General features: G+C 54.2%; 1 protein-coding gene across 3 annotated transcripts; it reads right to left on the minus strand.

Annotated features, from left to right (window-relative positions):
* Positions 1-12: 12 nt before the first annotated feature.
* GPI (glucose-6-phosphate isomerase) lies at positions 13-26,128 on the minus strand. Of its 3 annotated transcripts, XM_058709244.1 has the most exons (18): positions 25,914-26,122; positions 24,781-24,871; positions 24,354-24,422; positions 22,814-22,933; positions 18,146-18,229; positions 17,870-18,016; positions 16,916-16,987; positions 16,369-16,413; positions 14,993-15,046; positions 4,175-4,235; positions 3,716-3,759; positions 3,459-3,611; positions 2,126-2,255; positions 1,895-1,971; positions 715-843; positions 423-498; positions 271-337; positions 13-165 (listed from the first exon to the last, which is right to left on the minus strand). In XM_058709244.1, exons 1-18 carry the CDS (start codon positions 26,033-26,035, stop codon positions 30-32), a joined length of 1,677 nt encoding a protein of 558 aa, XP_058565227.1. In that variant the 5' UTR covers positions 26,036-26,122; the 3' UTR covers positions 13-29. The 3 variants fall into 3 exon arrangements, 2 of the variants coding, with proteins under 2 accessions (XP_058565227.1, XP_058565228.1); XM_058709245.1 differs by lacking the exon at positions 14,993-15,046; XR_009256211.1 differs by lacking the exons at positions 13-165; positions 271-337 and having other exon boundaries at positions 715-865; positions 25,914-26,128.
* Between the last annotated feature and the right edge of the window lie 163 nt (positions 26,129-26,291).

The raw sequence follows: 26,291 nt of genomic DNA on the forward strand, positions 1-26,291 counted from the left end.
CACAATAGGGACTGCAGCCAGGCATGAGTTTATTGGCTTCTGGCCTCACGCTCCTGCTTGATGAAGTTGATCAGCCCATTGGTGGAAGCGTCGTGAGAGGTCACTGGGCTACTGCCGTCAAGCTCAGGCTCGATTTTCTTGGCCAGCTGCTTTCCCAGCTCCACCCTGGCAGGACGATAAGAATAAGAGGAAGGTTCCTGCATCACCGGTGAAATCCGTAAGCCTGCCCACGGGCATTCCCCACCCTCCCCTTGAGGAGCAGCAACTCACCCCCACTGGTCAAAGCTGTTGATGTCCCAGATGGTGCCCTGAACGAAGATCTTGTGCTCGTACATGGCTACAGAGGTGGCAGATGGGGCACATTAGGGCTCTACCAGCTTCATCCAACCTACCCCAGGCCAGGACCTTCCCCGCTCACTCACCAATCAAGGCTCCCAGAATGAATGGTGTGAGCTTGGTGAACACGATAGAGTTGGTTGGGCGATTTCCTTCAAAGACCTTCAGAAAACACCCAGGAATGTCCCCTGTTAGCTGTGATCCCCAGATAACTTAAGAGGGGAGGTACACCCTGTCCCAGAGGTCGGGATGTGCAGATCTGTAAGGACAGCCCCTCCTACTGTGTAGGACAAGGCAGGCACGCTGTGAATCCTTGCCCTGGCCTCGCAACTTTTATCCTTCCGACTCCAGGATGCCACCCCCTTCAGAAGTCCTGACCTTGTGTGGCAACAGCTTCTCAAAGTCCTCTGGACTCTTTCCTGCGGCCTGCAGCTCCTTCCGGGCCTCCTCTGTCGACTTCCCCTTCATCAGGGCCTCAGTCTGGGCCAAAAAGTTGGCCATGAGGATCTGAGAAGAGAGACACCCAGTTCTGCCAAGAAGTACTGTCTGAGCTTCAGGCAGAGGGGCAAGACTGCCTGGCAATTCTCAGCTGGGGTAGTCCCAGCCTCGGTCAGGTTGCCAGCCCCCAACGCAGAGCTCAATGGAAGCGAGAGGGGACGGCAGGTCCCATCTGATGACAGGGTAAAGTAGGTAATGACAATAACTACCCTTTCAGGAACACGCCTGGCTTGCCGAGGACCCTGCTAAGAACTTTAGCAATAGCTATCTTGTAAGATTCTGAGGGGCAAAAGCATCCCCTCTCTTTCCTAGTTGAGCCTGTCTCCCCAAGTCAACGGTGCTGAATCACAGAGGTAGAGAGAGGAAGAATCAGAATTCAAACCCAGGTCTCTGACTCCAAAGCCTGTGCTCACAGTTACCCATGCTACTCTGCCCACCCAACATAAGGTGCACTCAATCCTCTTCAAAGCCAGTGTCAGGTCAGGTTAGCTACTGGATGGTTTTCCCATTTGCTGCTGTGGTAAGTAAGATCTTTGCCCCCGCCCCTGCTGTTGCACCTATGTAGGTTACAGGACATGGCAAAAGGGATCTTACGGATGGAATGAAGGTAACAGACGCTGAGATAGGGATAGGTGGGCCCAATGTAATCACATGGGCCCCAAAAAGTAGAAGAGGAAGGCAAATAAGTTGGTCAGAGAGAATCAACAGAGGAGGCAGGACAGAATCAAAGCTGGAGAGGGACTCCACCTACCACTCCTGGTTCTGAGACAGTGCCACAGGCCAAGGTGGCTTCTTGGAGCTGAGAATGATCCGCTAGGTGCCATCAAGGAAACTGGACCTTGGTCCACCCTGAGCAAAGACCCACTAGAGCCTGCTGGACTTCAGATCCATTGAAACCAATATAAAAACCGGGTGTTGTTTTAAGCCATCACGATTGTGTAATTTGTTATGGCAGAAACAGAAAACTAGTATAACTGCCAACCAATGCATCAGCTCTTTAATAGTTTGGGTGTAATGTGAGCCTGACAAAGTGTGAGGAGAGGCTGGATGGGGCTCTTACCTTGTGATGCAAACCCTTCCTTATTGGGTGCTGGGTCTGGACTGGGATGAGGAAGTCACAAGGTATCATCTTGGTGCCTGTAAGAGGGCACAGCGGTCACCCAAGCTCCTACCCTAGCCCATGGGGCCACCCACGTGGCCGATAGGAGAGTGTTGACCTCAGGGAGAAGTCTCTGCCAGGGGGCCCTCCCCCTCCTGAGCAGCACCCCTGCCCAAGCCAGATGGGCCCTACCTTGGTGGATAAGCTGGTAGAAGGCATGCTGGCCATTGGTCCCTGGCTCCCCCCACACAATGGGGCCCGTCTGGTGGTCCACACGAGTGCCGGACTTGGTGATGTACTTCCCATTGGACTCCATGTCACCCTGGAACAGGGACAGAAACCCAGCCCTCTATCTATCTGCAAGTCTTCTTTTCTTCATGCGCCATGCCCAAATCCTGCCTGAGATGCACCAAGTACACCTGCCCTGCCCTGTGGGTTATCATCAGGCATGTTCCTTTCATCGCCCCTCGAGGACACAGGCTCGTGGCTTTCTGGCTTAGAGCACTGCAGGAAGGTAAAGGTGGGGATGGAGGTCTAAGGAGGACCTCCCTATGAGCAGAAACCAGTCACAGTATATTTAATTGATGTATTTCTTTTTAAATTATTTATTAAAAAAACATTTTTCTTAATATCTATTTGTTTTTGAGAGAGAGCACGCAAGCTGGGGGGGGGGGGGGGGGAGGGAGCAGAAAGAGAGGGAGATACAGGATCCGAAGCAGGCACCAGGCTCTGAGCCCAACGCAGGGCTCGAACCCATGGACCACAAGATCATGACCTGAGCTGAAATCGGACGCTTAACCAACTGAGCCACCCAGGTGCCCCTCAAGTTTATTCATTTAGGTGATCTCTACACCCAGTGTGGGGCTCGAGCTCATGACCCTGAAATCAAGAGTTGCGTACTCTTCCAACCAAGCCAGTCAGGTGCCCCTCTTTAACTGTTGCCTTAGGGAAAGGCTGGCTGAGGTCCAGGGTGTACAGCCTTTGAGGTCTGTCACCTCAACTGGATGCTGGACTGTGGGGAGCCCTGAAAAGAGGCCCCCTGAAAGAGAATCTGGACCAGGAGAGATGCTGTTTGGTCCCTGGGGGCCCTGGAGATTCGAGGGGGTACAGAAGGCTGTGAGTAGCCCAAAGAGGCACCACAGACTGGGTGTGAGTTGCTTTTCTAGAGGGACAAAAGCAGTGCAAGCCATAGGGGTCCTGGCCGATGGCCCCCACCCTATCGCAGGCACACAGTGATGGCCAAGGAAGAAATGACCGAGCTGAGACCCATGCCCTAGCCAAGCCAGGGTCTGACTGGCCACCATGATAACCAGTCATGCCCCTCTATGGTCGTCAAACTTGGCTAACACTCAGATCAAACAGACCCTGGTAACAAAGAGTCATCCTGAGACTGGGAACAGAGGCGGGCCTTGGCTATACCCAAGGGCAGTGGGGGAGAAAAGCCCCTGGAGGGGCAAGAACCTGGGCTCATGGGCCTCCCAGTCCCCCCACAGGCTGACCCAAGACCTGGCCTGGCAGCTGGTACCTGCTGGAAGTAGGCGGCAAAGCGGTGCAGGTACTGGTCATAGGGGAGCATGGCCTGCGTCTCACACCCAAAGCAGTTGATGTACCAGATGCCCAGCAGAGCCAGCAGGACGGGGGCGTTCTTCTCCAGGGGTGTCGTACGGAAGTGCTGGTCCTGAAACAAGAGCAGGGTCAGTGAGAGCCGAGCAGCTGCCCAGGAGGAGAGGGAGCCGGAGCAACTACAGGTCTCTGGCAGAGAACACGAGCCTCAGCACTTACCATCCAGTGAGCCCCTGAGAGCAGCTGCTCGAAGTTGTCAAATCCTGCGACACAAAAGCAGCGTCAACAGAAATGGTCATGCCCAGTGCCCTTCTGGCAGTGGACACAGCTTCTTCTGGACCCAAGGAAAGGCTGAGGTGCAGCCAGAAGAAAAAGGACCTGGGAAGACTTGGGCCTACAGAAAGTCTTTTTAATCAGAGTCTGCCCTCAGGGCAAAGGCAGATCTAACGTCATCCACCAGGGGAAATGGCAGGAGGGCAGTTGTGAGGGACAGAGATCAAGGCCAACCTGCAAACCCAAGAGAAAAAAGGCCTGCTGTCCTGACCCGAAAGAAATGTTCCAGCCAAGGGGAGAGGGGCCAGCATCCTCTGTGGGTCAGGAAGGTGTTCAGGGACATGAGACCCCCACTCCTGACCTCAGACTACAATATCATCTCCCAAGACTAAAACAAACACTCACCCACGTGCAGTGCAATGGAGAGTCCAATGGCTGACCACAGCGAGTAGCGTCCTCCTACCCACTAGGAGAGACAGGAAAAGGTGCTGAACGAGGGATGGCGCACCCCGCCCCCCCTCCCTCCTGCCACAAAACTTGCCCCCTGAAAGCAAGGCTCTTCCACAGGTGCAGCATGGAGGGCCAGGCCCAACCCACCTCTGGGAAGCAAGACAGCAGGCCAGGCGCTGGCAACTCTTTGTGCCGACCAACAGGACAGACTACGCGTGGGACTGATCGGAGCCACAAGACCCAACCGGAGACCTTACCATGGCTGGCCCTGTCTCCTCAGACACAGAGAGACCCGGCGCACCTCGGACCTGCGCCAGGCCCGGCCTTCTCCTCCGATAGACCCAGCGCCTCATACCTGCACCAGGCCTGGCCGCCTCCTCCTCCGACAGACCCGGCGGCTCATACCTGGTACCAGGCCCCATCTCCTCAGACAGACCCACAGACCCAGTGCCTCCTACCTGCGCCAGGCCTGGTCTCCTCAGACACAGACAGATCCAGCACATCGTACCTGGTGCCAGGCCCCACTTCCTCAGACACCAACAGACCAGCATCTCATACCTTGCCGGGTCTAGCCCCTCAGACACTGACAGAGCCAGTGCTGCATACCTGTGCCCGAGCCTCTTCGAATACCGACAGACCCAGCACCTCATACCTATGTCACGCCCGGCCGCCTCAGACACTGACAGAGCCAGAGCTCATACCCGTGTTGGGTCATGTCTCGGGAGACACTGACAGGCCCAATGCCTCACACCTGTGCCAGGCCTATTCAAATACCGACAGACCCAGCCCTTCATACCTGTGCCAGGCTCTACCTCCTCACACTCTGACAGACCCAGCGCCTCCTACCTGTGCCAGGCCCTGCCTCCTCAGACACTGACCGACCTAGTATCCCATACCTGAATCCAGCCTCTCTGAACAGTGACAGACCCAACATCTTGTACCTGTGGCGAGCCCACCTACCTGGACACTAACGGGTCAGAATCTCATACCAGTACCCGGCTTGGCCTCCTTCGGCAGTGACAGACCCAGCGCCTCCTACCTGTGCCAGGCCCTGCCTCCTCAGACGAACAGACCCGATGCCTCCTACCTGTGCCCAAGCACACTTCCTTGAACAATGAAAGATCCAACGCTACCTGGCCTTGGCCCTGCCTCCTCAGATACTAATATGCCTGGGCTTGGCCTTGCCCCTTCTGACACTGACAGACCCAGTGCCTCATATCCAAGCCTAGGGCTGCCTCCTGGGACAGTGACGGGCCCAGAGCTCATACCTGATCGTAGTCTCAGCCCCAAGACGTACACAGGCCTACCATTCACACTTGCAGATTCCACTCTGTATCTTCCTGACACATTCACGTCTTCTTAACAGCTATTTATAGAGCACCTACCACACAGCTAGCACAGGCAACAGAAGCAGCCCACGGGGGCTCCCCAGATGTGTAAATGAAATAATCGTGCCAATAAATGTGAACTGAGATATAAGTGCTTGGGAGAAAGGAAATACACCAGTGAAACCAATTATGAAAGGAACCTGAGGAGTGCTTGAGCTTGAGCTTGGATCTAAGGAATGAGCAGGCATTACCCAGGAAAGCACTGAGTGGGGAGAAGCATTCCAGCAGCCAGCACAGCACAGGCAAAGGTCCTGTGGCTAGAGCAGCCTTTCTCAATAGTGAGAGAGTTAAGCCCCACAGAAAATACTTTCAGTGACTTCACTTCTCAACTGTCCCAAGGATGGTCCAAGGCTAGTACTCTCCTAGAAGCAAGGAAGAGATGCTGATTCATTACATCCCCTGGATGCTTTGGGGCATTAGGGCTTAATTCTCTATTGGAGGCCCATTGAGACAGGCTGGGCAAGAGAAGCACAGCACATTCTAGATGAAAGAAGCAGCGGAGCTGGAGGGTAGAAGCTGAGAGGCAACGCCGGAGAATGAAGCAGGGAATGCCAGGGGTCATCAGGAACGTGACAGTACTGTGGATGGGGGGTGCAGAGGACTGATTCAGGAACTTCAATCAAATAGGGTGAAGTGAGAGAATGAGAGAATCAAGTGCAGCCCAGAGGTTTTTGGCCTGGGTAATGAGATGAACAGGGAGGCCCTTCACCTGGAAACAGTCCAGGTTTGGGGAAACCTTACCTGACAGACACCGTCCCAGGGGCCAAACCATGCATGACATGGGCTCTCAGATCTCACCGAACAGACTCAATTCTAGAAAGCAGACTGCCAAGCTGCTGATTTTGGCTGAGCCAGGTCATCAGACCTCACTTTTGGGAGCCAGGCAATGCCAGTGTCTGACTTGAGCCTCTAAGACCTCCACCTACAGGACACAGTCTCTAGAACTCACGTTCGCTGCAGCGGCTCTTTCAGATCACACCTTATAGCTCCTCAGTCAGTTCAGCGTTCTATGCCTCTCCCACAACAAACCTCACTTTATCTAACTAGTTACAATTCTATTATTTCCCTCACCTGAGTAACTCAGACCCCAGTGCTATAGACCACACCCTGGACTGGCTAGAGATCCTCATGCCTCTGCAATACCATGAGCTCTGCCTATCATGCCTGACCGGGGTACTGAGAACAGGAAGCTGCCCTGGCCATGGCATTCCATCTGTCCTACCTGATCCTAAGGGTCCCCAGGCAGACCCAGGTACACATACCCACGATGACTCTGGCTTTCCCTTGAGGGCGGCCCATGCTACCCAAACCATGCCTGATCCTACCACCGAGGACCCCACCTGCACCTGACCCATATTCTCAGGCCTCACCAGCCACATCAGTTATGCATTCCTGGGCTAGAGCCTGCCTTCTCATTTCACCTAACAAGCCCAGGGATGCCAACTCATACCTGAATCCAGGTGACAAGAACCCACCTAAGATCACACTTATGTACCTCTGCCCACATGACTCCGGATCCATGGACTCACGACACTGCATGGATGCAGTGGCTTCGCCTGTGAGGTTAGCTCTGCCTACCTGTGTCCCGCTCCAGTACCTCATACTACAGGGTCACACACCTGTCAGAGACTGGCTCCAGAAAGCTCAGCGGGTGTACCCAGCTCCACGTATCTGTGCCTGACCCCCCACATCTCAGATGACAGACTCGGGCGTACTTCCCTGCGCCCAACTCAGACTCCTCACACTTTCCTGAGAGACTCAGCTCTGTCTAAACAGGCCTGACCTCAACTCCCAGGCCCAACTTGAGAAACCCAGCTCCATATCCCTTGTCTGACATGGATCTCGGCATCTTGCAGATCCGACATTAGCAGCCACTGCTTGACCTGGCCACAACCGCTCACCGAGGAGCCTCAGACCTCATGAGACACAAGTATCTCTGTGTATACCAGTGCTCTAGAGACACCCCCCCCCCCCCCACCCCGGCCCTGAGATGTGGCTCTCCCTCCCTGTGACTAACCCATGCTCTCCAAGCCTCCCCTCTAACTCTAAAACCTGGGCCAGCACACCTAAGCCAGAGCCACATTCCAAGGACTTCACCAACAAGACCCAAGTGTAGATCTCTGGCTCCAAAGTCCATGCTTGAGAGAGCCACATCTACCTACTCTCGTCTAACTTAGGGCTTACAGACTTCCCTTGAACCCCACAGTGTCTGTCTACCTAAAGACCCCAATGCTGTGGGACTCGCCTGTGGCCACTCCACCCACCCAGGCTTAACCTTCTTCGGGCCCCCCCCACAAAGATCCAAGGGTACATGCCTTTGCCTGAATCCAACACCTGAAAGTCAACTCTACCTCCCTCACCTCCCTCCTCAGACCACACCTGACAGGCCAGCTCCACCTACCTTTGCTTGATCTTGGGTCCTGAGACCACACCTGGCAGGGCAGGTCTGCCTACTTTCCGTGCCTGTGGCTCTTACACTGCAGTGGGTGGGCCAGCTCTACCTACCTTCTAGGACCCTGGCTCCTTATACTGTACCTAGCAGGCCAATTCTGCCTACCTGTGCTTGACCTTTAGCTCCTCACACCGTATCTGGTGGGCCACTTCTACCTACCTGTGCATGACTCTGGTCTTTAGATCACACCTGGAGGGCGATTTCTACCTACCTGTGCTTGACTCTGGGTCCTCAGACCACACCTGGCAGACCAGATCTGCCTACCTTACGTGCCCGAGTCCATACACAGACCATACCTGGCTGGCCACTTCTACCTACCTGTCTCTGACCCCAGCTCCTCTAACCTGCCAGGCCAGCTCTGCCTACCTGTGCTTAACCTTGGCTCCTCAGACCGCACCTGGGGGTCGTTCCACGTACCTATGCTTGGCCCGGGCTCCTCAAACCTGACCTGGCAAGCCAGATCTGCCTACCTGTGTTCGACCCCAGTTCTTCAGACTTAACCTGACAGGCTAGTTCAACCTACTCGCGCCTGACCTTGACACCTTAGACCATACCTGGTGGGCCAGTTCTACCTACCTGTGCTTAATTAACACTGGCTCCTCAGACCTCACCTGGCAAACCAGATCTGCCTTCCTGTGTTGGACCCCAGTTCTTCAGACTTGACCTGACAGGCCAGTTCTACCTACCTGTGCTTGACCCTGAATCCTTAAGACCAATGGCTAGTTCCACCTTCCTGTACTTTACCCCAGATCCTCAGATCTCACCTGGTGGACCAATTCTACCTACCCATGCTTGACTTTGGCTCCTCAGACCGCAAATGATAGCGCAATCCTACCTACCTATACTTGACCCTGGTTCCACAGACGTGACCCGCAAGCCAAATCCGCCTACCTGTGCTTGACCTCAGTTCCTCAGACTTCACCTGATATGCCAATTCTACCTACCTGTCCTTGACCCTGGCTCCTCAGACCATACCTGGTGGGCCAATTCTACCTACCTATGCTTGACTTTGGCTCCTCAGACCACTACACTGTCGTGTAGTTCTACCTACCTATATTTGACTCTGGTTCCTCAGACCTCACCTGGCAAACCAAATCTGCCTACCTGTACTTGACTCCAGTGCCTCAAACTTTACCTGACGGACCAGTCCTACCCACCTATGCTTAACCTGGGCTCCTCAGATCGTATCCTGGTTCCTCAGACCTCACCTGCTGGGCCAGCTCTGCCTACCTGTGTTTGACCTTGGCTCCTCCAACTGGCCCTTGGTGGGCCAGTTCTACCTACCCATGCTTGACTTTGGCTCCTCAGACCACAAATGACAGTGCAGTTCTACCTACCTATACTTGACCCTGATTCCACAGACCTGACCTGGCAAGCCAAATCTACCTACCTGTGGTTGACCTCAGTTCCTCAGACCTCACCTGATAGGCCAGTTCTACCCTACCTGTCCTTGACCCTGGCTCCTCAGACCATACCCGGCAGGCCAATTCTACCTACCTATGTTTGACTTTGGCTCCTCAGATCATACCCTGGTTCCTCAGACCTCACCTGCTGGGCCAGCTCTGCCTACCTGTGTTTGATCTTGGCTCCTCCAACAACCCTTGGTGGACCAGTTCTACCTACCTGTGCTTGACCTTGGCTCTTCAGACCATACCTGGTAGGCCAGTTCTACCTATCTGTGCGTGACCCTGGTTCCTCAGATCTCATCCGATAGGCCAATTCTACCTACCTTTGCTTGATCGTGGCTCCTCAGATCATACCTGGCGGTCTAGTTTTACTTACCTGTGCTTGACCTTGGCTCCTCAGACCATAACTGGCAAGCCAATTCTACCTACCTATGCTTGACCCTGGTTCCTCAGACTTCACCTGATAAGCCAGTTCTACCTACCTTTGCTTGACCCTGGCTCCTCAGACCATACCTGGTGGGTCAGTTCTACCCATCTGTGCTTGGCCCTGGTTCCTCAGACCTCACCTGGCCAAGTCAGATCTGCCTACCTGTGCTTGACCTCAGTTCCTCAGACTTCACCTGACAGGCCAGTTTTACCTACCTATGCTTGACCTTGGCTCCTCAGATCGTACCTGGCGGTGTTACCCGTGCTTAACCCTGGTTCCTCAGACCGCACCCGGTAAGCTAGTTCTACCTACCTGTGCTTGACCCTGGCTCCTCAGACCTCACCTGGCAAGGAAGATCTGCCTACCTGTGCTTGACCTCAGTTCCTCAGACTTCACCTGACAGGCCAGTTTTACCTACCTATGCTTGACCTTGGCTCCTCAGATCGTACCTGGCGGTGTTACCCGTGCTTAACCCTGGTTCCTCAGACCGCACCCGGTAAGCTAGTTCTACCCACCTGTGCTTGACCCTGGCTCCTCAGACCTCACCTGGCAAGGAAGATCTGCCTACCTGTGCTTGACCTCAGTTCCTCAGACTTCACCTCATAGGCCAGTTCTGCCTACCTGTGCTTGACCCCAGTTCCTCAGACTGCTTGATATACCAGTTCTACCTACCTGTGTTTGACCCTGCTTCTTCAGACCTCACCTGGCAAGCCAGATCTGCCTACCTGTGCTTGACCTAGGCTCCTCAGATCATACCTGGTGGTCTAGTTTTATTTACCTGTGCTTGACCCTGGCTCCTCAGACCATACCTGGTGGACCAGTTCTACCCACCTATGGTTGATCCTGGTTCCTCAGACCTCACATGCCAGGCAAGCTCTGCCTACCTGTGCTTGATCTTGGCTCCTCCAACCACCCTTTGTGGACCAGTTCTACCTACCTGTGCTTGACCTTGGCTCCTCAGATCATACCCGGCAGGCCAATTCTACCTACCTGTGCTTGACCCTGGCTCCTCAGACCTCACCTGGCAAGCCAAATCTGCCTACCTGTGCTTGACTCCAGTTCCTCAGACTTCACCTGATAGGCCAGTCCTACCTACCTTTGCTTGACCTTGGCTTCTCAGATCATACCTGGCGGTTTTACTTACCTGTGCCTGACTCTGACTCCTCAGACCATACGTGGTGGACCTATGGTTGACCCTGGTTCCTCACACCTCACCTGCCAGACCAGCTCTTCCTACCTGTGTTTCACATTGGTTCCTCAGACTTCACCTTGGTGAGCCCATTCTACCTACCTGGGCTTGACCCTGGCTTCTCAGACCATACCTGGTGGGCCAGTTTTGCCTACCTGTGCTTGACCCCTGGGTCCTCAGACCTCACCTGGTGGGCTGGATCTGCCTACCAGTGCTGGACCCTGGCTCTTCAGACCACACCTGGCAGTGCAATTCTACCTACCTGTGCTTGCTTCTGAGACTGTACCTAGTGGGCTAGCTCCGCCTACCTATACCTCATCTCCGTTGCTCACATCTCACCTAAGACGTTCGGTTCTTCCCAGGGCTGGACTGTGACTTATTAGAACTCACTGGACAGATTGAGTGTTGTGAACCTGCCCTAATCTTGGCTCCACACACCTTACCTGATAAACCCTGCTGTACTCACCTGTGCTGAACTATACTGACAGTCCCAAGGATACAAACCTGTGCCATTTACAGACTCCGTAGACCCTTCCTGAGAAACTCAATTCCATATACCTGTACCTGGCCACAACTCGTCAATCTTGCAAAATAATTCTACAAGATAGGCAGAGATGCAGTTCTGTCTGCTGATCTTGACCTTACCTAGGAGATCCAGATCTAGTCACTCGTACCCAATCCTGGTTCCTGAGATCTCACCTGAGAGACTGAGCCCTGCCCTCCTGACTTCACATCATATCCTCAGAGATCATCTAAGAGATACAGTTCTTTCTACATACGCCTAACACCAGCTCCTTAGGCCTCGCCTGACAGATCTCGTCTACCAACGTATGCCTAAACTCAATGGTGAGACAGAGTTGAATGAACCTAACCATGGCTTTTCAGGTCAATCTACCTCTGCTTGCCTTTGGTTTCATAGATATTACCTGAAAAACTCAGCTCTACCCACCTGTGCTTGACCCCAGCTCCTCAGATTCAGAATACTAACCAGAGCCTGACCTCAGCATTCAGACCTTACTTGGTAGAAACCCAAAGTACAAACCTGTATCTCACCTCTACTCTTCAAGCCCCACCGGACACAGACCTGTTCTACATACCTGAGCCAGACCCAGAATTCATGGATGCAGTTCCCCTTCCCCTTCCTTTTGCCTGACTCCAGCTTTTCAGTCTTTTCCCAGGGGACCCAGGACCACCTCTAGGATCACCGAGTTGTGCACGACCAGAACTGCTGGATATCACCTGAGGACATAGCTCTGACCTGGACCTGACCATGGATTTCTAGTCCTCACTTGTCAGACTTTGCTCTCTCTGCCCTTTTCCGGCTCCAGTGTCCTTACCTGAGCAACCCGCTGCTACCTCTATGTGCCAAATCTTGGCTCCTCAGGCCTCCCTAAGAAACCTGCCTAGTTATACACACCTTGTCTGACTCTAGCTCCTGAGACCTCAGACAGATGTGGCTCTACAGACCGCCCCTGGCCGACTCCACTGTACAAACTTAATCCGAACAGATATTTCTCTCAGACGGGACAAATTCCTGGCTGCTTACCTGGGCCTGAGGGAGGACTGGTGAGAGCCCCTTGGTGCCTGAGTGACTTGGGCCTCAGACCTCTCACCCTATAGACGTGGGTCTCTAGACCTTTGTCTGCCACGAGCCTCTCAAACTATACCTTACCAACACGGCTCCCGTATCTTTTTCACATGCCCCAACTCCCCATTCCTACCTTTTATAACTTGCTCTATTCCCAACCTTCCCTCTCTGGGTCCCTCAAACCCCACCCCAGCCAGAACCCAGTGCCAGAACCTTGGCTGGTTGTGGATCCGCAAAGGCCTCTGCAACCCCTGAGCTCTGCTTATCACACCTGGTCAGGATGCCGAGAGCCAGGTGGCTGATGTGGCTCAGGGGGCTTACGTGTATTTGCCTAATTCTGAGTTTTAATCACCTCATTTGAGTGAGCACACACCCATGACCTGATGCTCACTCTGCAGAACCAGTCAAGAGAGACCGCGATGTATATGACTGTCCTATGCCAGGGACTTCACTTCACAGATCCAGGTTAAAGTACCTGTACATGACTTTGGTTTCTCAGACCTCACTTGATAGAACCATCTGTAAATACTGGTGTCTTTTCCAGAATTCATAGACCTCATCAGTACCTTTACCTGTCCTTGCTCCTCCTCGGAACTCACCTGTACCTGTCCTGGCTCCTCTTCAGACCCCACCAGTCAAAGTTAGCTCTCCAATGTATGTGGACTCTGGCTGAGCCGCTGAGCCCTGAGAAACCCCACTATTTACCATCGTACCTCTGCCTGATCCCGACACGAGGCTACCCCATGACTGACCCTAAATGACCAGGCTCACCACTTATATGTCCCCCTGCCAGACTGGACTCTTCTGATCTTACCTCAAAGCCAGTACAAAATCCCCTATGTCTGTCCTGACCCTCTATCTCACCTGAGAGATACTAGGCTCCAGAAATTTCACCTGTCCCTGGCTCCTCAGGTGACACCTCTTGATTCAAAATAATATACATCCTTAGTGACCAAGGCAGGTCCCTCTTGCAGCCACTGTGTATGTGGTATGCGTGGCCTGGCCCAGGAGGCCTTCATTGTGCCCACCTGAAGGTCACTCAGGCCACACTGCCCAGCCCCAGCCCCATGCCTTACCCCAGGCCTTACCTGGAGACCTGCGCCTCTCCCTAAGCCACACCCCCCTTCATCTCTGCACGCTGGACTGTTACGGCCAATGAAAACCCACAGAGGGGTGACTGGCAGGCCACTCGTTCCTGACCACCTCCTGTTCAGGCTCCAGATCCCGGGAAAGAGGTAGAAGGCGCCTCCCCTACTTTATCAGACATGCAACATGTTAGAAGCTGCACAGTCTCTCTCGACCGGGGTTCCTCATCTGAGCCACAGGATGCAGAAAATGATCTGAGTGACTCTTCTCAATTCTTCCAAGGATGGTACATAATTAGTCCCATTCTAGAAAGAAGTTAACTCATTACACACAACAGATGCCTTAGGGCCTTAGGGCTTCATTTTCTCCCAGACTCCGAGGCCTTCAGACCTTTCAAAGGAGATCACATCTGTGGATGCGGCCACCGAGCAAACAGCTCCCAGTCTAAAGGCCTGCAAACAGCCCCAGTGGGAAAACTCCCATTGGATGACACCCTCTTTGGTGTGCCCGCCACGGTCACGTGTTAGAACAGCGCCTGCTGCATTCACAGCACCCACACTGCGCCCTGCACCCCAAGCCTCCCCTGCATTCCACAGCCAGAGCCCTTCTCCCACCAGGGCCACGCTCAGGCAAGCCGCAAGGATAGGTCCCTCTCACTGTTTGGCACCAGCTGTGGCCATAGCTGAGATGAGTCCCTGACCACCTGCTGCTAGGGCTGCTCAGGCGAGGTTTGTTCTGCAGGCTGCCTGACAAGGCTCCGTGCAGGCCCCAGGCCTGGCACCTCCTCTCTGCCATCTGCCGGCTGTTCCCACCCCTCCGGAGCAGGCCTGCCCAGTCACACCTCCTGCCTCACCCTGCCCCTTGGCCTTTACAGATTGCAGCTGCAGTTCAGAAAAAGGTCAACACTGAGAATAACTCACAACCTCAAGTTTAGTGAAGGGTTTAGGGTGGCTCCAGTTACCCCACGGTGGGGGCCGCTGGCAGGCACCCAGGGGAATGTCATCTTGGCCTTGCAAGCTCAGCCCGCCCTCAGTGGAAGTGGAGCCCTCATCCTGACTGGGCTGCTCCTGCCCCATAAGCCTCTCTGAGGGCCTCTCGGCCATTTCCCAAAGCTAGGCATGCAGCAGGTGCTCAATAAATGTTGACCTGACCTCATAGGCCCCTCATGTGTGTCTCAGTGGTCACGCCTGGCAAAGGACACATAATTCACCCAGCACAAGGAAGTGTCTTTACTTACATCCCAGAACTCGAACATGTTTTGAGGGTCAATCCCAAACTCCTTCACTTTAGTCTAAAAGGGGCAAAGGGAAAGAAAGAAGGAAGCCTACATTAGCTGGAGGAGACCAGGAGCTCCTGGGTGCCAGGCGTCATGCCATTCAAGCTGCGGGCAGATGGGGCAGGGCTGGAGTAGCCGAGTAGCCGGTCAATGACAGGCAGGAACCAGCAGATTTCACCCCTAGAACTGGACACAAGGCCGGCTCATACCCAGAAACAGCTGCAGCCTGGTGTCCGTGAAGCCCTCCTGTGGCGGGAGGCCACACACCCAGTGCGGGGACCTGGCCCACACACTGCCCTGCAAGACCCACCTCCTGGACCTGTTGAGGTGCAGACACCAACCCATATCCAGGACATATGGGAAACTGAGCCCAGGGCGGGAACCCAAGAGGGGCAGGGGCCACCTCCCAGGCCAGGTGTCAGACAGCCAGGATACCTGTCCAGCCCCTTCCAGTATCTGAGATGGTGACCCTTCCCCAGAAAGCCTTTAGGAGATGGCCAACGCCGTTCCTCAGGTGCTTGGTCCCCTGTGCACAGAGGGTCAGCAACCCTAGTCAGACAGGAGGAGATGACCCTATCGACCAGTCTCAACTCTGCCGGCAGAAGGCAGACAGTGGTGCTCTGGTCAGCCAGCATTAAGAAGTGCTCCTGCCTCCCCTGTGGGTAGGGCAGCCCTGGAGGCAGGGGTGTGAGTCAGATATGAGGGGCAGAGGAGGTGGGGGAAACGGTTAGGAAAAGCTGGGTGCTTCCAGCTCTGACATAGCCTAGTACAAAGCCCACCAGACAGCAAGTGCCCACGAGGTTTGTTACTCCTGGCACACAGCCCCACCCCCCCACCTCGCACAGCCCTGGGCCAGGCAGAGTGTAAGAACTGGCAGGCAGGAGACCGGTGTTCTAATCCCAGCTTCACTGACTCATGCAGTCACTGGGCAAAAATCCTTCACCGGGGCTTAATGTTCTTATATAAGAAATGGGATGCACCCTCCACCCCTACCCTGCACATCCCATGTGGGGACAGACCAGGGGCAGGGTGGCAGAGGCCAAAGGAGATCATGTGTGTGGAGCGTTCTGGATTTCAGCCAGGCGTCGGAGGTAGACAGGGTCAACGGGATCCCTCTTTGGAGCTGCACATATGTGACGGCAGGACGCAGAAGGGGTGTTGTGCCGCTCACCTCCGTCACAGGCAACTGACCCCTTCTATCCCATCAGCCCAGCCAAGATCCCCAGACGTGCGAATCACATCTCAGCTTGAGTTTTCTGAAAGGCTGTGACCTTGACACCTTGACGTGGCCTGGGCCCTCCCAGGGAGGAAGTCTGGGAGCCCACACGGGCACTTACCGTGTTGGTAGACAGGGCGACAAAGTGCTTCGCAACTGCAGAAGGCTACAAGAGACAGAGCCAGGTTACACCGAACTGAGTCCAGAGGCCGCCCAAGGGTAGTGAGCCTCCCACCCCTGGAGAAACTGAGGTCCTGGGTGGGACTCACTGCTCCCAGTCCTGGGCTCTAAGGCTGTTGGAGGAGCCCCACGTCAAGGTCAAGAGGAGAGAGGAGTTAGAGGCCCAGCCTACCTCGCGGGCACACAAGGCCGAGGGTCCCTCCCCTCTAAACCAATGAGTGTGGCCAGGGGTAGAGAAGGCCCTACAAGGCCAAGGGACCTTAAAGTGCCATCAGCTAGTCAGAGCAGGTTCTGGCACACTTGATACGTCTGGGACTGGGAAACGTCTTAACCAGAAAAGGTGGGCACCAAGAGAGGCTGCCTCCTGCTGCCAACGTCAGGAGAAATACGGCCACATGTGGCGTTAGGCTTGGCCACTCAGGTGGACAGGCAGGCCCACCCCGTCCTTCCCAGCCCACGCAGTGCCCACCACCCACCCCAGCACTCACATCCTTGGCAGACAGGAGAAACCACTCCTTCGCTGTCTCTGCATTCGTAATGGTCTCCTGGGTGGTAAAGGTCTACAGCCAGAAAGTACAGCAGTCAGCCCCCAGCTCAGGGTCGCTGTGACCCAGAGCCAGGGTTCAGTGGCAGAGGTCATGTGGGTGCCCAGTTATCACCAGGAGCAGTGACAGTCACTCCAACCTCTGCCCAACTGTCCACAAAGTCACAATGAGTGGTTCTGTCTGGGGCAGAGGCCTGGAAGTATTACCATGATCCTGTGATTCCAGGACTTCCCAACCAGATTAGATTGAGAAGAATCCTAGTGAAAGCCACATACACAGCCCCCATCCCACCCACACACACCACTCCTCCACCACAGGTCAAAGGCCAAAGCATCTTCCAGGAAAGGGGCAGTGGCCACGCTGGGGGCTCCTTTGGCCCAGGCTAGGCTGTGATCTCAGAATCCAGATGGAATTCTTCATATTTTATGTGCACTGATGGGAGTAAACAGGGCATAAATGGCCACAAACAAAACCCAGGCTGGGCACAGGTCCCACAGAACAAGCAGATATGAAAGTTCTGGGGCGCCTGGGTGCCTCAGTGGGTTAAGCGTCCAACTTCGGCTCAGGTCATGATCTCACAGTTTGTGAGTTCGATCCCCGCATCGGGCTCTGTGCTGACAGGGCAGAGCCTGGAGCCCGCTTTGAGTTCTGTGTCTCCCTCTCTCTCAAAAACAAACAAACAAACAAATAAGCAAGCAAACAAGACGAAGGTTCTAACTGACCAGTTCGGGTTTCCATCAGGTAAACTGCATTTACCGCCTGACAAGAACAGTCTGAGCACAGCTTGCCAGACCTGATCCACGAAGCACGATGTGCTCAGGAGGGTCTACCCACCCCGCCCCATCCCCACCAACCACACACAGGGCTGGGGAGCCAGGCTGGGTCCAAGGCCCGTACCTTGGAGGCAATGATGAACAGGGAGGACTCGGGGTTCAGGGTGGCCAGAGTTTTGGCAATGTGGGTCCCATCGATGTTGGAGACAAACCAGACCCGGGGACCTCCTGAAGAATACGGCTTAAGGGCTTCAGTCACCATGAGGGGTCCCTGTGGGGAGATGCAGCATCAGAAAACAAGACTCAGGGCCTACAGAAGTGGGGAAAGCCAGGTCTCACCCTGGAAAAACCAAGACTCTGGGTGGGACCCCTCACCCCATCCCAAAGGAGTCCTTCTTACCAGGTCAGAGCCACCGATGCCGATGTTGATGACGTCCGTGATGGGCTTGCCTGAGTACCCCTTCCAGTCACCGCTTCGGACACGCTGGCACAGAGTGGGAGGTGTGTTCAGCCCAAACCTCCAAGTATAAAGTGCTGCTCAAAAGGATCCTCACATCTCAAGCCCAACGTCCAGACCCTCACAGGGTCCTACTGAGACCACACTGGCAAATCCCTGCCATACTCACCCCCCCAGCTAGACCCTATTTCATCATTAACAAAGTGGGGGACACCCCCATCTCAGTAACGTTGTCAGAATTTGCCAAACGGGGGTGAACTCTCAGCAGAATCTAATGTATGAGAGACTGAGAGACGTGAAATGCCAACTACTGGGGCTGGTGCCAGGGACAGGACCATCAGACATGCAGCCAAGCTCCACACGGACCCCACCGATTCCTGTCTCCTGGTGTTTACAACACTGCACACCACCCCCAAGCTGAATAAGGGACCTGTGCACCCATCAGGTACATTAACCCATTAGTCGTGTTAAAGGAACCGCCTAGCTTCTTGGGTTTAGAAATTCCCAGCTTGTCTACTCTAGGCAACAACAGGGGCTAAAATTAAGAGATGGCTCTTTGGCAAAGATCAAATCTAGGGCATGGTGAGAAGGTGAAGCAGAGAGTGTGGCTATAAAATGCTTTGTTTAGATCTCAGAAGGAGCTAAAGTGGTAACACAGAAAACATTTTGGTCAAATATCCGGCTTCTGAGAAAACTGACTCTCAAAAACAATGATAGAAAAGGCCTTGTCTTGAAGATATTTGTAGGTATGGCTTTTGCCTGATGGAGTGAACCCCCCCCTCAGTAAGCTTCATAGGAGACCCACAAAGACAACTGAATTGTCAGAAACACTACTGGCTTGGACTGAAAGGGACAGAGATAGTACAAAAGGAAAAGAGGGCTTTAGATACCCACATTTTTTTTTCCCAACATTTATTTTTGAGAGAGAGAGAGAGAGCGAGCAAGCAGGGGAGGGGCAGAGAGAGAGGGAGACACAGAATCCAAAGCAGGCTCCAGGCTCTGACCGGTCAGTGCAGCGCCTGACGGTACGGCTCAAATTCACAGACCACAAGATCATGACCTGAGCTGGTATTGGAAGCTTAACCAACTGAGCCACTCAGGCATCCCTAGATACCCACATTTCTATGGGCAGTAAGCAGGCTGAAAAACCTATGTAGCTGCAAACACAAACTACCTTTCAGGTAAAAAGAATGAATGAGGGCAAGGCCAAAATCCTTGAGAAATGATTCCTAGACCTTGAGTCCTAACCAAGCCAACCTCGAGTCTATGTCCTGCTGGATTTCAAAATGGTTTGGACCAATGACTCCTGTGTGCCTCCCATCTCCCCTCTCTTCGAACAGGAATTCTCCTGTATCAGATATCCTACACCTACCTCACCGTTGTGGGTTGGGTGTGTGCAGTGCAAATAAATTGTTTCTTTAATTCACATGTCTTCACATCAAAAGGAAGTATATCTGAGTTGCATTAAAGGAAATGCAGATACTGCTCGACCTCTATCTCATCCTGATGATGAGGTTCTGGACTTCCAGCTGATCTTGTAATGGGATATAGCCTTAGGAGAAAGTGAGTAGGGTGTTCTCCATGTGGAAGGAACATAATCACTGGGAGCCAGAAGGCAGACTGTGTAGCCAACTCCCAAGATCGCTCCCAGTGGTCCTCACCTCCTTGTATTCACGTCCTTGTGTTGTCCCCTCCTCCTTTGATCAGAACTGACCTATACAACTAACACAGTCGTACAGGAATGAAAGATGTAATTTCACGTGCTAGCTCAAGGTACTAAAAGACCTTGAGGCACTCTGTCTTGCTCTCCCTTGGATCACTCACTTGGGGAAATCAGCTGCCTTGTCATGAGGACACTGCTGTACGGAGGTCCGCAAAGTGAGGAACTGAAGCCTACCCAAAGCCAGCACTAATCGCGAATGAGTCCTCTTGGATGCAGATCCTGCAGGCTCCACCAAGCCTTCAGATGAGCGCTAACCTTGGCCAGTATCTTGACTACAACCTTATGAGACTAGAACCAGCCAGCACAGCCACTGCAAATCCCGATCCACAGAAACGTCAATCGCTGTCTTCAGCTGTTAAGTTTTGGAGCAATTTATTATATACCAATAGAAAACTACTACATACATCTTTCCCCAAACCAGTAAGACCCAGCAACCTTTCTCTTTTTTAAAATAATAAGGCAACTGGGGCGCCTGGGTGGCGCAGTCGGTTAAGCGTCCGACTTCAGCCAGGTCACGATCTCGCGGTCCGTAAGTTCGAGCCCCGCGTCGGGCTCTGGGCTGGTGGCTCAGAGCCTGGAGCCTGTTTCCGATTTTGTGTCTCCCTCTCTCTCTGCCCCTCCCCCGTTCATGCTCTGTCTCTCTCTGTCCCAAAAATAAATAAAAAAACGTTGAAAAAAAATTTTTTTAATAAAATAATAAGGCAACCAATTGTCATGGGAAGTTTTCCATCAATAAAAAAATAAAGTTCTTCGGCTTCTCAAGCCTCCCTCTCACCATTAAAGTTTTGTTACAATAAAGCATCCCAGGGGAGAAAACTTGTGTCTTTAATATGACTACGCACAGCCTTTCTTCCACCAGATGGGGTTTTACAACACATGCCAGTTTTGCAATTTCCATTTCCAACTTCATTGCACATCCTCAACAGCAGGGCAGGTCAAGGTAACCATAGCTCCCTAATATCTAATGGTGCCCGGGACCACAGTATTTAAACATATACTGATTTTACTAATTAGTTCATTGATAAATGGGCTCAGGCTGTTTGTGGTTTCTAATTTTTTTTTCATTTTTAAAGATTTTATTTTTAAGTAGTCTCTATGGCCAACGTGGGGGTCAAACTCACGACCCCAAGATCAAGAATCACACGCTCCACCGACTGAGCCAGCCAGGTGCCCTGAGCCCAGGTTGTTTGTGACTTTTGACACTATAATCAGGATTATGGCGAGCATCCTCAACCCGACCTTGGCAAACTTCTAACCTCGGCACAGCTATGGGGAGTGTTCTACCGCAGAATTGCTGCCACTCAGTAGCTTTTTTTGAACTATAAATACCCCATCAGTCTGAGTCAGGTATCCCACAGCCAGCTCTAAAGGAGTGCTTTCCTGGAAACAGCTTCCCGGACGGCCAGCGCCACACTCTCCACGCCGCAGGCCTGAGCACACGCGCTCATCCGAAAGAACACTAGCTTCTGACACGTGTCAGCTCTACCACTCACCCCTGATGGCTGGAAAGGCCCTTCCCTACACCCAAAGCCCATCATAAGTACCGACCACACTATTAAGGAACACTGTGGAATCCAGAGTCTCATCAGGATGCCAACCCTTCCTCACCCCACAAAGTTCTACTCATTTGGCCAGGCCACCAGGACTGATGGCCAGATCACTCCTGCTGTCTGAGGTCTGAAATGGCTGGGAGCCAAAGCAAACAGACTTGGGCCTGTCACAGGTGGGGGTCACTGCTCCCAGGGACAAGCTGACCAGAGCCCAGATTATCACTCTCAGAGCACACACAGCCCATACATGCTATGTGCACGTGTGCATGCGTGCGCGCGCGCACACACACACACACACACACTCACACACACACACGTATACCATCCCTGTACCCCAGGCTTGAGGATGTGCTCTAATCCTTGCAGAATCAACCCTGGAACAGACACTAAGGCAACAGTGGTTGATGTGGGGAAATCTCTAGCTGATCTCTGAAGCAACATCTACACCCACCCACCACAGGAAAAGGAGGCACCGTTATGTGGACAGAGGGACATGTCTTACTTATTTACAAGTACAAATAAGCTGCAAAAAGTAGTTAAAAACGAACCCATGTGTATGTATACATGTGTACATACATGTTTCAAAGAAGAGAGAGATGTACGTATACACATAGCACACGCATAGGAAGCTTTCAGAAGATTTCACAGAAACTGCTATAAATGCTGCCTCTGGAGAGCAAGCTGGGGGCACGGTCAAGGAAATGTTAAAACACTGAATTTATCGTGGCACCTGGGTGGCTCAGCTGGTTGAGCATCCGACTTTGGCTCAGGTCATGATCTCACAGTTCATGAGTTCAAGCCCCGCATCGGGCTCTGTGCTGACAGCTCGGAGCCTGGAGCCTGTTTCAGATTCTGTGTCTCCCTCTCTCTCTGCCCCTCCCCCACGTGCACACACTCTCTCTCAAAAATAAGCATGAAAAAAATACAGTTAAAGTAAAAAACCATTCAATTTATCTAGTTCTAGATTAAAAAATAAGGGCATGTTGCTAAAGAGATTAGAAAAGCAAGTCTCTCTTCTACCTGCTCTACCTCCTCTCCTCTACCACCCCATCCCTTAGGGGCCTCAGTTTTCTTTTCGGATCTTTATTCTGGCCAGACTGTCACCATGAGCCCACAGGCGATTACAGTTCAGCAAAGAGGATGCTCTGTGGCTGCCAGTGGTAGGTCCATCACAACAAGGGTAGAGCCCCCAGGCCAGCGAGCACACAGACCGCCTCCATGCGATGAGGCCTTGAGTTCTCTCCAAGCAGAATGGAGGGGCAGCCCATCAAGGTCCCCAGATTCTCAAACACATGCACACCCACGGCCAAGGGCAAGTCCAGCGCAGGAGCTGCTTACCTGGCAGAAAGACTTCATCTTCTCCAGGACCCTGTTGACCTCTGGCATCACATCCTTACCATCCACCAGAATGGGGGTGTTTGACCGGTTCCGCAAGGCCACATGCAGCACTGCGCGATCCTGGGGATGCAGTCAGCGTGTGAAGACCCCCACCCCCACCCCCAGCCCAGGGCAGCCACGCCCCCGGGGGGGCACGGTGCAGCCTGGGTGAGGAGTCAGCCCAGCCCTTTCTCCACCGGACACGCACGCGAGCCCTGAGGTGTGTTAGTACCACGGTTTTGTACTGAGAATCTACTGCGTGCTTATGGGTGTAGAGGCTACCCCGGGACCTGGAGGAGGCAGGCGTGTGCTGCTCCCCTTTGGCTACAGTCACAAGGGGAGGGAGACCAGGAAAAGCCCAGGGGGCCCCTCGGTGTTCAGAGCATGAAAAGCCAAGGAAAGAGGAACAGAGTGAGCAAAGGCAGAGAATGCGAAGACAGGTGAGAGACACAGAGGACCAGGGCTCGTTAACCTTGTCTCACCTCCTCCGTGAGAGTGCATGGTAGTTGCTGGCACCTTCTGAAAAGTACCCCCAGCCCCTTGGATGTGGAGCAAAGAAGGGACTCAAATGTCCCTCACCAAGCGGCCCCACCCCACCGACTGCCAGAAACCAAACCAAACCAAACTGTAGGCCCGTGACAGGTGCCAAGGAGCTGTCCTTGTCATGTGAGAGCAACAGTCCCATCAAGCTGAAGCCAGTAGAGGAGTCCTTGAAGGAAACAGTTCTATAGATCCCAGGTGGATAGGAAAGAGACGGTCTCTGGACTCCAACCCAAGGGGAGGTTCACTAAGGTGGAAGACATCATGCCACTCTACCCTCACCCTGCCCAACCTCACTCTTGTCCGACATTTATAAGAAGATGCACTCCTCCAGGAAGCCCTCCTTGACTGCAGCTTCCCTCAGCCTAGCCCAGCAGTGAGACAAGTTGAGTTTGAAACCTTGCTATCTCTTATAACGTCTTGGATAAGCAACTTGCCCTCTGAGCCTCAGATTCCTCTTGGGTGAAGGAGGATAATAACACTGTGAGGATAAGACTCTTAGCACTCAGTGATTATTATGCCTCCAGGCTTCCACAGCAATTCAGGAACAGGGCCCCCAAGGCCTGGCTGTATCTCTGCTTCCTACTAATGCCTACCACTGAGGAGGTTGATCTTCTGTCCTAAGATTTCTCTTTTCACTAATAAAACTCAGAGCAAAGATAGACCAGAGTTAAGTTCTCTGAGCATGCCTTGAGAAGCCATCACCCTGCAGGCTTGAGATGTGCTCTAGGCAGACAGCATTCCACCCTCACCAAGTCCAGACTGCCAGTCTTGGGGAAGATGCACCCCATGGCCCTGCAACCCACTCAAGGAAATAGGCTTTCAGGTTCCTTGTTAAGCAAAAACATTGCTGAAGAGCAGAGGTGAAGACACCGTGCGGTGCTCTCAGTCAGATGAACCCCAAAGGGAAGGAAGAGGCCCTGGAGGGTATGTAGAGTCGGCCATCCCCAGGCCAGCTCACCTCGGTGAAGTTGATCTTCTCGCCATTGAACATGCGCTCCCGGGCAGCCTCCACACCCCTGGACTTGGCCTGGGAAGAGAAGATACTGAGGCCTGATCCACTCACACCGGCAACCAAGTGCCCAAGCCACCAAACTCTAGGCTTGATGCAGTCCCAGTGGGGCTGACAGACAGCTGCAGCCTGGTGCCCCCCACCCCACTGCCTGCGAAGGGTCTGCTCAGACACTGGCACCGAATCCCCTGGGACGCTGCTTAGAATCGGGGCGGGGGAGGGCAGGAGCTCAGAGCCCTGTGTCGGCACAGAGGCAGTGACTGAGGTCCGCTGAGGGAAGGAAATGAAATTGCTCAAGGACCTGTAGGCTCCCAGGACCCCGGTTCGCTTGCCATGCTGTGGGTCACAGGTCAAGCCCCCCACAGCAGAACATTACCAGGTCCACCAGCATCTGCATCACACTGTCGGTCACAAGGTTCTTTGAGTAATCCACCAGAATCCGCCCATGGTTGGTGTTCAGGGTCAAGCTGCAAAAAGATGGCAGAAGCCACTGACCACACCCTGTTTCTCAGGAGAGCCCATTCCCCGACCAGAGCTGCATCCACAAAATAACATTCTCCCTGAGCCACACCCCAAACAAGCCTCAGCTGCTCAGCACAGCGGTGCTGTCGCCTGTCTGCCCACCAGCACAGTGAATGGGGCCAGCCTCACACAATGGGGCTGCAGACCCTTCCTGAGGAGCCATTCCTCTGCTAAAACCGGGAAGACAACGGCTGGGTGCACTGCCCCTGCCTACCCCGTGGAGTGACCATTCCCTCCTAGAGCTTCCACTCTGCGACTCAACTTAATCGGGAAAGGACTCGGAAGGCAGGGCTGGTCATGGGGCTTCCAGTCTGGAGCCACAGACCTCCCCTCCCCAACACACCTGCACCAGTCACCGGAGCACCCCGAGATTTCTGCCCCCCCCCCAAGATTTCCTCCCACTGATTCCTTTCCATTTCCTGGTCATGCATAGGTCTGCACACCCAGCTTCCTTCGTAGAAATCATGCCCCCACATCTCCACCTTTCTCCGCGGCTCCCCGCAAATCCCCCAGACCCGCCCACCCACATCGCAAACCTCGGGGGTCCCTGTCCGTTCTGGGCCAGGAGCGGGGGGTCCAGGGGACAGCCCTCTCCCGCCTGCTGCGTCAGCTAGGGCCCCAGGCCACAACTGCGGAAGGAGCCCCTTCTCAAACGGCAGGCATTAGAGGTGGGGGGCGGGGACGGAAGGTGGAGAGAGATGCCTCTGCGGAGGGAGAACTGCGGCGGGGCCCGCTTCTCATGACTAAGCAGTCCGGTTCCGAGACCTCCGCGAGCCCCCAGGAACCTGCTTCAAGGAGGCTTCAAGGACAAACTGGGGCCTGGGCCTGGGCCCCGATCCGTGGCCGGGGTCGGCCGAGGACCCCCGGGGACCGCCGACCCGACCGCCCCGGCCCCGGGCCCGCACACCTGACCCTACGTGCGGCGGTCGGTGCACCCGGATCCGGGTCCCGCACGTCCGCGCCCCGCCTGTGGCCCCGCGCGCGCACCTGAAGTGGTTAAAACGTTCCTTGTCCCCCTCGAAAAGGCGGCGCAAGTTGAGGTCAGAGCCGTGCTCGCGATACCATTGCTGCAGCTTCTGGAATTGCGGGTTCTGGGTGAGCGCGGCCATGGCGACAGCAGCGGGGTATTCGGACTGGGACGTGCTTGGAAGAGGAAGAGGGGGCGGGCGGCGCGCAGCTAGCGGAGGCACGGTGCGCGCAACCCCCTTTATGGCGCAGGCGCAGTGCCCGCCCCGCCCCATCCCGCTCCCCGCCCCGCTCCCCGCCCCGCTCCGCTCCCCGGCTGTCAGCGCCCTCGGGGCGACCTTGGCAGTCACCGCTGCTCTGGGCCTCAGCTTGCCTCTCCCTGCAACAAGGCAGTCCCTT

The sequence above is a fragment of the Neofelis nebulosa genome, chromosome 17 (assembly GCF_028018385.1).
Source record: "Neofelis nebulosa isolate mNeoNeb1 chromosome 17, mNeoNeb1.pri, whole genome shotgun sequence".
Lineage (NCBI taxonomy): Eukaryota > Metazoa > Chordata > Mammalia > Carnivora > Felidae > Neofelis > Neofelis nebulosa.

What these genes read in the sequence shown, in the direction of transcription:
- GPI (XM_058709244.1), bottom strand. Translation starts at nt 26,035, where the DNA reads ATGGCCGCGCTCACCCAGAACCCGCAATTCCAGAAGCTGCAGCAATGG. An exon ending in AGATGAAGTCTTTCTGCCAG is followed by an intron (nt 18,230 to 22,813) that starts GTAAGCAGCTCC and finishes ACTCTGTGCCAG; the next exon opens with CGTGTCCGAAGCGGTGACTG. An exon ending in TTGCCGCCTACTTCCAGCAG is followed by an intron (nt 2,256 to 3,458) that starts GTACCAGCTGCC and finishes TCCCTGTTCCAG; the next exon opens with GGTGACATGGAGTCCAATGG.